A 12,979-nucleotide genomic window follows, 5' to 3' on the forward strand; every position below is an offset into this window, starting at 1 on the left:
GTATCCAGGTCTTGGAAGAAGTTAGGTTTTCAAGCTCTGAAGACAAATTTTGCTTGGTTTTTTTTTGTTTGTTTTTAGGTCAGTGATCAAAAAATATTTGTTGACAAAATAAATGAAAAAATGAATGAATGAACATAGGGTGTGAATGTAATACATAATTCCATAATGTCCTAACTTTTTATCTGGAAGGACTCTTACCATACTTTTGAAAAACTCAATAAGTATCATGTATTGATCACAGTTTGCTCACAGATTCACAACTTTTTAATTGTTTCATTTTTATTCCTTTTATTTCAGAAGCTCTTGAAAAGTACATCAAGTTGAAAGTGAACCAGCTTGCTCTCGGGCAGGACCAGAGCCATGAACAATAATGGAACAGACCTCACCACTGGTTTCATATCCTCTATTGTAGCCATCGTTTTGTTTGGCTCAAACTTTGTACCACTTAAAAAATATGAGACTGGCGATGGTAGTTATGTTTCCTTCATTGTTAGTCTTAAATTAATTTTAAATGTGAAGTTCACTTTTTCGGTCTTTTTAAAATGATGGCTATAAAAATGAATTTTGCTGTACCTGAAGCCAAATGAATAGAGCTTAAAAAAATTCATTTGACAATGCCCATGCCATGTTATCTGACTGCTAGTCAGTATAGGATAACCTTAAGGTTGTGTTTCATCATAAAGCTAGGATGGGGAAAGTCTTTTAGCCATATCTGTTATGTTTAGAAAAGAAGGAAGTTAGCTCTACTGATAACACTTGTTTTGCACGCACAAATTGCCAACACAAATCATATAATAGAAAACAATTTGCACATAACACGAAAACTGTGTTTGCCTATGAGCAGTTTTGACTCTGACAAACATTAGGTGAACACAGAAAACTGCACCCAGATGAACAAAGATGCATAGTAATGCACAAAATATGCTCACACACACCCCTTCACACAACCACCAGGTCTGTTACACCACACCCATACACATCTGGTGTTCAAATCCTCATTCACCACCTTCCCAATAATTCGCAAGCTACAACACTTCTGACATCCATTTGCATAAGCCAACTTCAGATCTTTTTTAAGGTAAAGTTCCATATTTATTGCAGCATTTGTGAATGTCTTAACCACTTAACCAGTGTAAAACTGCACTACCATTTTTTTAGGCTCCTATCTTTTCTTAATAAGTTGTTGATGAAGTTTCTGAGTGTTGTGTCCTTAGCCCCATTTTCCCTCTAAGCTCTGCAGGTTTTATCACATGATTTTACACAGTACAGTGATGTTTAGGAACACACATGTCACATTATGGTAGAACTGACTGTAATGTGAATTATAGGGCAGGAGAAGCAGTAGTTGTTTTTATCTACCTGCCTTTCCTGTTAAAGCCAGGAGGAGAAATTGGGGATGTTATGGTGAAAGCCTGGTGGGAAGCATTGTGTTTTCACTCCAATTTATGTCTTTTTTTTTTTCAACTTTATCTCAGGCTTTTTTCTTATGTCTTTATACCACTAAGACAATAGAGTTACAAATCGTTTCCCTCCAGAGCCTGCCTTCTTCTTCCCTTTGGAGTTAGAACAGGAATGAAAAGTGCTTAAAAAATAACAAAAAACATACTAAGGGTTAGAGGACCTGACTTTTGGGTGTTCTACAAGAACCGTGTGATCCCAGACAAACCTTATCCACTCTTTTGTTCTCAGTTTCTCATTTGTAAAATGAAGTTCCCTTTCATCTCTGTGTTCTTACTTTTTTTGTCTTAGAGGTTAACAGCCTTTTTTTCTCTCCTCCACCATGAGACTGAATAGAAGTAGGCAAAATTTTCCAATAGAGTCAAAAGTGCTACAGAGGTCACTACTGGTAAGGCATACACATAACTACCTTAGTATTTTTTCCAATGTCAATGTTTTCTGTATCCTTTTAATCCCTAAACCCTCCTTCTAAGCCTCAGAAAAGTACAGATACACCTCATATCACCATGTGACCTTCAAGTAACTGGCAGATGGTAGCCCAGAGCATAGGAAGGGGAGTAGCCCTGACCTAGAAGGCTAATTCTCAGGTCTGGAATGTCTGACTCATTGCAGACACTCAACTCCAAGTGCATGAGACCTACATATGGCCACAAAGGACTTTATGTTTATCCCAAAATGGCGCATATGATCCCCAAAGGTTTAAATTACTATCATGCTATTGTGAAGTGCTTAATGCCATGTCTTTGGTGAGGAATGGCACTAAGTATAGCATCTGAATAAAAATATATAGTCTTGGTCTTGCCAACATTCTTTGGTAGAAAATTTTTGATCCCTGTTAAGCCGGAATGCACAGTGTAGAGCAAGCTTTGAAGTCAAGTTAAGTTTAAATTCCAGTTTTACAAACTGTGAGCTATTTGGACAAGTTGCTTCATCTCAGATTCATTTTCTGTCTTTGAATTAGGGTTAATTATGATGCATAGTAGTTACAAGAAATATAAGAAACATGTAAAGTGCCTGGCATATAGGCATGCAATAAATTGTAACCATTACTATAATAATTCATTGATATTCCTAAGCGCACTAATTTCCTTAGATCGGTTTGAACCAATGACACCAATTTTTTTTTTTCAGGAATGTTTCTCCAGTGGGTACTTTGTGCTGCCATATGGTTGGTTGCCTTGGTGGTCAACCTGATATTACATTGCCCTAAGTTTTGGCCTTTTGCAATGGTTGGGGGCTGCATTTGGGCAACAGGTAATATTTGATATAATTTATTCTTTAATCAATTTATGCTATGATCAAAATAAATCTGGTTCATAATAGAAGGAAACTAAATGAACAATTTAGTTTCTTTCATTTATATGCTTCAAAAATATTTTTGGTAGATTCCTGACTCTTTCCTTTTAATGATTTCTTTCTTAGTTCCTGGTAGATAATTGTGATAGTAAAATTATTACTATATATTATATATATAATTATATAAAATTATTATAGGAAAAATGTTTCACTTGCTATCTGTTCAAGCATAACTCATATATTAGTTTAAGTGCTCTGGTCTTTCTTTCTTTCTTTCCCATTATGTTTGTCAGAAAATATTTATTAAACAGTTGTTTCTACTACTATCATTTTTAGAACTTGTCCTTAAAAGTAGACAAACACAGACACATTATCATTTCAAAAGCACTGGCAGAAAAACAAAAGCAAACAAAAATCTTCCCTCTGTTGCCTTCTCACTGTTCCCTGAAGTTATATAACTAGAATTTACACCTTTGCTTGACCAATCAGGAATGTTTTTCTTCTATTAATATAAATACACCCCAGGAGAGTTTTCTTCTCTTTAACAAAGAGAAGCCCAAGTATCAAGGCTCTCTAGAGGCAATTTGATTAAAAGCAAATAAATTTTTAAACGTTAAAAATGTATTGAGTAACTACTTAATTTGAATCTCTACAGAATTAAGTGTTTTAGTGAAGATGATGAGTTGGAGGACAAAAGAGTTAACTTTTAAATTTCCACTACAGTTGTGATTATTATAGCTCACTTATACCTTAGTATGCTTATGATTGTCACGTCTAATGGGAGAGGGGAACAGAGAAAGCAACCATTCATCCTGCAGATCGGGGATGCTGTAGGTTACAGTAGCTGATTGGATGTGGGGAACAGAGGAAAGGGAGGACCCAATGGTGATGTAGGGATTTTCTCGTAAGTGATTAGGAGAGTGATGGTGTCATTGACTTGGATGAGGAAAACAGGGAAAAGAACGTGTCCGAAAGGGAAAATATTGAGCTCAACTGGGACCTTTTGAGCTGAAAGTTCCTGGTGTTGGAAATTTCTTTTTTTTTTTTCTTTTTATAAATTTATTTATTTTTGGCTCTGTTGGATCTTCGTTGGTGCGTGCAGGCTTTCTCTAGTTGCGGCGAGCGGGAGCTACTCTTCGTTGCGGTGCGCAGGCTTCTCATTGCTGTGGCTTCTCTTGTTGCAGAGCACGGGCTCTAGGCATGTGGGCTTCAGTAGCTGTGGCTCACAGGCTACAGAGCGCAGGCTCAGTAGTTGTGGCTCACGGGCTTAGCTGCTCCGCGGCATGTGGGATCTTCCCGGACCAGGGCTCGAACCTGTGTCCCCTGCATTGGCAGGTGGATTCTTAACCACTGAGCCACCAGGGAAGCCCCGGAAATTTCTTATTGGCACTAAAACTCTGGAGAAGGTCCAGGCTAGCACTGGAAGCATGTGACTCTAGCTGATAGCTGAAACCATGAAACTAGTCAAGTACCCAAAGAAGAATATAGCAAGAGGAGGGGTGTGTTCTAGGGAAAATATTCAGAGGGCATCTAAATCCGGAAGGTGTGATGAGAAAGAGCAACCAGAGAAAGAGAGAAACAGGAGGGACCTGGGAGATGAAGAGATCTTGGAAACCAAGAGAGGGAACCTTTCCAGAGGAGATTGACTGAGACCAGACAGCCAATCAAGAACTGGAAAGACCAACCATGAGTTTAGTCCTGAGCACGAAGCACTGGGTGCAGGAATCCAGAAGACAAGTTGGTGAGCATGGGAGAGCAAAGTCTGGGGCCATACTGGGACAGGGACATCTGCCAGTGGTTGGCCCTGGTTCGAGTCATAGGGAATTGTCACTACTGATTTTATCATTGACCAGCTTCTGCAAAAACACATAAAACAGAGACCTACACTAAGGATGAAGAGCATTGGTGCAGTTAGGCAAGGAGTTAATTCAACATTTTCTGTGTAGGATTTTGCCCTAAGCCTGGCTCTTTTAGCAGTCATACTCATGAGTTTAAATGCCAAAACATGTGGCTGTTTTATTTTTAAAATGATGAATTGCACTTTACTAAGTTTGTCCAAATCCCATAAGCTTTTTTTTTCATTTTTATTAAATCTTTATTTTGTTTTATTTTTTTAAATTTTTATTGGGGTGTAGTTGATTTACAATGTTGTGTTAGTTTCTGCTGTACAGCAAAGTGAATCAGTTATACATATACATATAACCACTCTTTAAGATTATTTTCCCATATAGGTCATTACAGAGTATTGAGTAGAGTTCCCTGTGCTGTACAGTATGTCCTTATTAGTTATCTATTTTATATATAGTAGTGTGTATGTGTCAATCCCACTCTTCCAATTTGTCCCTCCACCCCCTTACCCCCTGATAACCATAAATTTATTTTCTACATCTGTAACTCTATTTCTGTTTTGCAGATAAGTTTACTTGTAGCCCTCTTTTAGGTTCCACATGTAAGCAATATCATATGATATTTGTCTTTGTCTGACTTACTTCACTTAGTATGATCATCTCTAGGCCCATCCACGTTGGTGCAAATGGCATTATTTCATTCCATTTTATGGCAGAGAAATATTCCATTGTATATACGTACCACATCTTCTTTATCCATTCCTCTGTTGATGGACATTTAGGTTGCTTCCATGGCTATTGTAAATGCAAATCAAAACTACAATGAGGTATCACCTTACACCGGTCAGAATGGCCATCATCAAAAAACCTGCAAACAATAAATGCTGGCGAAGATGTGGAGAAAAGGGGACCCTCCCATGAGCTTCAGTTGAAATTAAAATAAAAATTAATTCAATTGATAAACTTGTTTTCTGTATTGGAAATAACACCTTTCTTCTGTATATTTCATCTACAGGAAACATTGCGGTTGTCCCAATTATCAAAACCATTGGTTTGGGCCTTGGAATCTTAATCTGGGGATCATTTAATGCCTTAATCGGCTGGGCAAGCTCAAGGTAACACAAAGCAAAGTTTCAACTATGATTCTCTGCACTCACACTCTGTGTAAGGCCAGTGCTAAGAATGGGACTAGCTGAGAGAAATAATGCTTAGTTCCTACCTTCACAGAGGTCACTACTGGTAAGGCATACACATAACATATGCTACCTTGAATTACTATTTCCCTTAAGTTCTAAAGAAATGATCTAACACTCTGATCAAGATAAAGTAAAGAGTTGTCTCTAGGGAACAAAGTAGGGAGAGAGAAAGGACACTGATATTTATGTTCCCTTTCTATGTGTGGCAATTTGCTGGACATATTATATATATTGTTCCCATCTCATTTTCACAACTATATGAGGTAAGTGCTATCTCATAAGAGAACTGACACACAAAGAAGATGAGGAACTTGCTGAAGTTCACAGAGCTAATCAGCCAGATTCAAACCCAGGCCTGCTGGTTCTAAAGCCCATATTTTTCCCTCTAGGGTCTGAGCCAGTGTCAGCAAACCCTGGTCCAGCTTCCCAGCCATTTTTGTAAATAAAGTGAGATTGGAACACAGCCACACACATCTGTTTAAGGAGTGTCTGTGACTGCTTGTTCCCTAGAATGGTAGAGGTGAGTAGTTGCAAGAGGCCACCCATCCTGCAAATCCTAAAATATTTACCCTCTGGCCCTTTAAGGGAAAGTTTGCCAACCCCCAGCTCTAGAGCTGAGCTGTCCAGATAGGGTCACCACAAGCCACATGTGGCCACGTGTATTTAAATTTAAATTAATTAAAATGTGATAAAGTTAAGCATCGAGTTCCTCGGCTGCACTGGCCACGTGTCAAGTGCTCCATCGCCGTATCTGGCGGAAGCTGCCCTATTGTCCGGTGCAGCCTGGGAACAGCTTCATCATCTGAGAAGATCCTCTTGGACTGCACCATCCTCAGTCAGCATTAAGATGAGCATTCAAGTTGAGTTTGGGAAAATAAATAAAAAGGGGGCTTTTACTCTAACCTTGCTTTCTGGGCCCCTCTTCCCGCTCAAAACACTACAACAAGCTCAGTTATAACAAAGCCAACTAACTTCCAGTACATTCTTTCCTGTCCTTTCCTCATCCCCACGCTGCTTTTTACAAGTGCTATTTTCTTTTTCCTGTCCTTGCCTCCTTTCTCTGGCCCTGGGTGGTTCACAGTGATTGTCGGTGATGATCACTACAACTTCAAGACATGGGAAAAAAAAAAAAAAGAATTTAAAGGGATGCCAAAGAGCAGGGATCTTTACCCAAGCAGTTACTGAAGTCTATTTCAAATATTATACAAAGTAGCAGTCAACTCATCAGCATTCAATTATCCACTTAATCTATTTTTTCTTCCTTCTTCCTTAGTCTTAATGAGAAAGGGACTTTTCTTTTAGACAAGTACTTTTACATATACTAGCTCATTTAATCTTAAGAAACCTGTACGTGAGGTATAATTGTACCAGTTTTAAACATGGGAAATTGAGGCATAATAAAGATAGTTAACTTATCCAAGTCACAGGTAGTAGGTGAGGGACCTAGGATTTCAATCCAGGAATCTGACCCCGAGTCAATGGCCTTAAACACTGTGATGAACACATATTCAACAGTATCTGCTTTGATATGACTCTTTCAATTTCCAGGTTTGGCTGGTTTGGAATGGACGCAGAAGAGGTGTCAAAACCACTGCTCAATTACATAGGAGCCGGGCTGTCAGTAGTAAGGTACATGGCCATTTCTTATGATTTAACTTTTCTTCCCAACACTCAGAACACTTGTTAAAGATCCTGATGTGTTTACATTGCTTTACACCCACGTCTCATCAATCAACATGATTTTTTCTCAGATTCTTCATTTACATTGACAGGCATGGCTTCAGAGGACAGAAAGTATCAGCTCTGGGGTCAGGGGCCCCAGCCTCAGTGGTCAAAACTCTGAGACCCTGGGAAACCTTTTAGCTGCTGTGAAGCTCATTTTCATTATCTGTAATATTCAGAAAAATCATAAGACATAGCTCATAAATGAGGATCAAATAGAATTAAAGTATTTTGCGAACTAGAAAATGCTATAAGTCAATGATATTCTGGCTTCCTGATGCTCTGAAATAGCCACTGATTCTCTCTTATTACTCATGTATCCTTTGCCACTCAGTTCCCACTTTCCTGTCACATCACTCAGCTCTTCTCAACCCGCTCAGTTAACCACTCTCTCACCTGTGACAACACACACTCATGTAAATACCTGTTTGGGGATGTCTAGTTATATTCACTGTCTGAATGGCAGTGTTCAGTCCATAAAACCATCACAGAATTAGGTCACCTTAGATTTGGTCCCTTTTCCTCTCTAGAGTCCATCTGTATTTCCTGTCAGCAACTCTCATAATGGATAGTATCGCCTGCGAAGATTTTAGTACTTTTTTATTCTTCAGGGAAAGAACACTGTATTTCCCTTCCTCCTGCGGTTGATGGCTTTTCTCCAGCCACATTCAGGAACAATCTCTTTGTCGTTGAAGTGTTGCCTTAGAGAGTTCTTCCAGGCCAATCGGAGAGGAAATAACACTGATTATTCTAAAATAGCAGATTCTTGACATTTTTGGTTAGAGACAATTTTGTATATTTTGTACAATTCACATAACATTTGAGCTTTGAAGAGCTCTCTCAAAAAAAACTTTTCTTTACACCCCAAAATTGGAATGTAGAATGCCTTCGTCTTGACTTAATGATAATTTGAGGCCAATTTATCCAGTCCATCAGGCTTTGTTTTTCTCCATGTTCCTTCTTCCTTTAGAAAGTGTACATTCTCTAAAATTACAAATTATTCACGTTCTATCACTTCTACTTGTGTGACCTTGGGCAAATCACGTAATTTCTCTAAACCCTGGTTTCTTCATCTGGGGATAAAGTGGGGATAATAATTGCACCAGCTTCATAGGATATTTTGAGGATTAAATAAATATGTTCAGTGCTATTATAGTGCTAGATACATGGCTAATGCTTTATATGGTAGGTAATTTTAATTACAATAGTCACTCTTTTAATTAATAACTATGTCATGTTTGATTACTGTTACCCCCTTGGGCCTATGTTGTCCAACTCAACAGTTAACTAGCCAGCGTGTCTGGGAGTCACCCAACTTAGTCTGGATCTTGGTCTGAGGCAGGAAAATGCAGTGATCTCTTCTGTGGTGCATCCTGGCTCTCTTCTAAGTTTCTTTTGTTGACCTGAAACAAACAGATGGCCAGATTGTCCCCAGCAAAAATAGGTTTATTCAGGATCAGCAGAGAATTGCAGTTCGGGGTCTGCAACTATGGCGAGCCAGTACAAGTCCCTCACATCAAGGGAAGGAGAATGCTTTTATAGAGGACACAGGGAAGTTAGGAGGGTTATAATAAACAAGGAGTCCATGGCTGTGCATTGGCTGAGGCCTGGCCAGGAAGGAAGAGAGGTCTGCCTCTTTCCTGTTGGGCTCTGCTATGATCACAGGGCATGTGAGCTCCCCATTCTGGTCTCTCGACTCTATTTACCTGAGGTTTATGTTTGTTAATATTTTTAACCCTTTACTAAAAGGAATTTCTGGAACCTTTCCATTTCAACTCTGTTAAATCTGTTTGTTCTGAAGGGAATTCATTGAAATGACTTGGAGTTTCATAGCCAGTATAAGGAAACTTGGAATCTGGTTACATTGGTTTAGGATGTTGCTTTTCTTTTTAAAATGGAAACAATTGTTCCCATCCTCTGTACAGTCAATGGTAAAGTGTTGCTAAGGTCATGTCTAGCCTTACGTCTTCCCTACGTGTTATCCAGGGTAAGTATCAGTCAGTCTCCATATCCAAGACCACCCCAGGCATCTTAAACAGCAGAGGATTTAGCACAGGGAATTGTTGACAAAAAGTGTTATAAATCACAAAAGAGCAAAGGGAGAAGGCGGCATCACCCAAAGCCCCAGGGCACCCACTCCAGCTGGCACTGTGGGGAGAAATGTGTCTGCCCTGAGCTGCTGACACCCCTGCAGCCACCCAAGGCAAGATGATGCCTGACCCCACCCCACCCCCACCGCTGGCAAAGCCGAGATGAAGCACAGTTTGGGCAAATGTAATTTTCAGTCTCCTAGTCCCCATGGTTCAGGGTGGAAGTGGAGCGGATGCCAAGAAACAAAGTCCAGGACACTCTCTTAGACATGTTTCAGTGAAGATCCAGGAGTCGGAGTTCACAAGAAGACAGATTTCCTTTTCAATTAAAAAAAGGCTTTGAGGACTTCCCTGGTGGCACAGTGGTTAAGAATCCACCTGCCAATGCAGGGGACACTGGTTCGAACCCTGGTCTGGGAAGAGCCCACATGTCTCGGAGCAAATAAGCCCATGTGCCACAACTACTGAGCCTGCACTCTAGAGCCCTCGAGCCATAACTACTGAGCCCATGTGCCACAACTACTGAGTACACATGCTACAACTACTGAGCCCAGGAGCCACAACTACTGAGCCTGCGTGCTGCAACTACTGAAGCCTGCATGCTTAGAGCCCGTGCTCCGCAACAAGAGAAGCCACCGCAGTGAGAAGCCCGTGCACCACAACGAAGAGTAACCCCCGCTCGCCAAAACTAGAGAAAGCCAGCGTGCAGCAATGAAGACCCAATGCAGCCAAAAATAAATAAATTAAATTTTTTTTAAAAAGGCTTTGAATTATCCTTGAATCTACTCTCCATTCTTTTCTCTACTTCCTTAACTTGCTTCCTCTGTAGAGTTGTGTTGTGAAGAAACCCAGATCTTTGATTCTAGCGGTTAGCTTTCTTCAGAGCCACAGTTCTTACATAGAACTGCGGACCAAGCTAAACATCTCGACATGCATGTCCCCCGGGTGCCTCCTACTCCATCTCAGGTGGGGCTACCTGTGGAAGGGGATCCTGCCAGGTCAGGCACAAGGTCAGCCCTGCACAAACCCTGGGCTGGTGGTTCCTTTCTATTTGCCTTCAACATTTCCCAATCAGAATTACTTTTCTTACTTTAGCCTTCCCTGAAAACTGGTCCCTCTTCCTGCGTTCCTTCTCTCCGTAGATGGTATTAGCCACAGTCATTCAAATTCAGAACCTCGGGCATCTTGAATTTTTTTCCTTTGTACCCGACCCCGAATCAAATCCTGTAAAATTCTTTCTGAATCTTTCACAGGTTCCTCCTCTCCTTTCCCTTAGTCCCATACTACCTACCCACCTGTATACAGCTGTAAAAATCTCACATCTCAGTTCCCTAGTTCCATTCTTTTCTGTTACCAGTATGACTTGCTTGTATCTGCTCTCAAATCAGGACATCACTCTTCTATTTAGGAACCCCTGAAGGCTCCCCACTGGATTCAGAGTAAATCTGTCTCCTTAATCCAGCATGTCCTCCACAGTTAGAGATTCAACACTTCTTCCTAGCACAGTTTCGCCCTGGGTTGTCAGTTCACTGACCCAGGATTACTTATCATACCCGACACTTCCTACAGCCCCAAAAGCCCTTTCCTCTGCCTCCCTGAAATATCAGTTAAGATTTCCCATTCTATATGATGTTTTCTTGATCTTCTTCTTCCTAATTATCAATAGAATGAGTCGCCCCTAAACTCCCATTGTATTTTGCACTTCTATTACCCACATTCTCAGGTTCTGTGTTGTATTATTCAGACAACCCTCTTTATCCTTAAACTATGAGATCCTGAAGGACAAAGTCTGTTATTTTCTTTGTGCACCATTTCTCCCGCCATCACTATCAGACTTTGCTGCACGGTGCTTGACATATAATAGATGCTGTTGAAATCAGTTGTCAGTGTAAACACACACGTGAGTTTTACTAATAGTAATGTGTATAGGGTTGCAAATCTAGGGAAATTGGAAAGGTTGAAAGTATAGAGAAGTACCCTTCCGTATAACATATTGATTTATTTTTAAAGTTTCCCATGCTTTTGAAAGCATTCACAGACTCGATCATGGAACTTTGTGTTTGACACACTGTACCAAGTTCTTCAAGTCTGTAGCCCAGAAGACCTTGTGATCTATTTGGCTTTATGTTCATATCCATAAGATACATCTCATTACCTTGTCCTAACTTACTGCCACCAGATTCCCTCTTGACCTAAATGAGCTGGAGTCTTCTTTCTGACTTACCCATTTTATGTCTAGTACACAGGCTCAGATCACTGATTCCTTAGTCTTCATTTCTTCCTCATGCTCAGCACCCCGTCTCCCATCCAATTTGTAGTTAAACTTCTCAACTGACTAGCATATTTTGAGATTTTATCATGTGCCAAAAAGTACCCCGAGAATTTTGTAGCCATTACTATTTAATTCTCATCACAGTTCTGTAAAGTGGGTATATCTCCATTTTTTATTTTATTTATTTAAAAAAATCTTTTGGCTGCGTGCGGGCTTTCTCTAGTTGTGGTGAACAGGGGCAACTCTTCATTGTGGTGTGCGGGCTTCTCATTGCGGTGGCTTCTCCTGTTGCGGAACCCAGGCTCTAGGTGCGCAGGCTTCAGAAGTTGTGGCTTGTGGGCTCAGTAGTTGTGGCACATGGGCTTCAGTAGTTGTGGCGCACGGATTTAGTTGCTCTTTGGCATGTGGGAGCTTCCCAGACCAAGGCTTGAACCCGTGTCCCCTGCATTGGTGGGCGATTCTCAACCACTGCACCACCAGGGAAGTCCCTCCCCATTTTTTAGATGAAAAAAGTTGAGGGTCAGAGAGATTAAGTGATTTGTTGGAGGGTCACACAGTTGTTTGAAGAAGCACTCTAGGGCTTTTCTCTGTGTCCTTCAAGTATATTTCTAACATATCATCCTCTATTGCTGTTAGAAAAATAGATGGGTCTATACAAAGTAGAGGGTTTTCATGCTAACTTTGAGAAGAAAATGCAGTTGCAGTGTCTAATGTTAGCTTTGTGAATTAACATGTATATGAGAGCACACACATGCCTATTTAACAATTAAGATAGACACATATAATCAGGTTTTATGCATTCAATTTTACTGAGTGTCAGGTACTTCGAGGACCTTGAAGCAGATGGAAAATGTGGTTCCTATCTTCTATTGAATTGGAAAGTCTTTAGAGAAAAAAGATTACATGGACCTGTGGCAGATGGTCTGGACCGTGTGATGACGATTCTGTGTTTCAGGAATTCAGAGAAGAGGAAGATAGGGGAGGACCGGCTGGGGGTGGGGCTCCCTTCTCACAGTCAGCACTTCACGTCTTCTCTAGTTTGGGTAAGAGGTGAGGACACAGTGTGTCCAGCTAAGGAAGGCTCACAAGCACGACGTA

At 40.5% G+C, this 12,979-nt stretch overlaps 1 protein-coding gene across 2 annotated transcripts in view; it reads left to right on the forward strand.

Annotated features, from left to right (window-relative positions):
- TMEM144 (transmembrane protein 144) overlaps positions 1-12,979 on the forward strand; it is a 46,883-nt gene that overhangs the window by 12,724 nt on the left and 21,180 nt on the right. The window contains exons 2-5 of one of the 2 annotated variants that reach the window (XM_081239105.1): positions 298-469; positions 2,590-2,712; positions 5,617-5,716; positions 7,346-7,426. In XM_081239105.1, coding sequence (XP_081095231.1) covers positions 361-469; positions 2,590-2,712; positions 5,617-5,716; positions 7,346-7,426 — 413 coding nt within the window. In that variant the 5' untranslated portion in view covers positions 298-360. Of the gene's footprint in view, positions 1-297; positions 470-2,589; positions 2,713-5,616; positions 5,717-6,237; positions 6,318-7,345; positions 7,427-12,979 lie in introns of those variants that run through there. The other variant, XM_081239104.1, reaches the window with a different exon arrangement.

Source organism: Mesoplodon bidens (assembly GCF_964165515.1).
Source record: "Mesoplodon bidens genome assembly, chromosome: 1".
NCBI lineage: Eukaryota > Metazoa > Chordata > Mammalia > Artiodactyla > Ziphiidae > Mesoplodon > Mesoplodon bidens.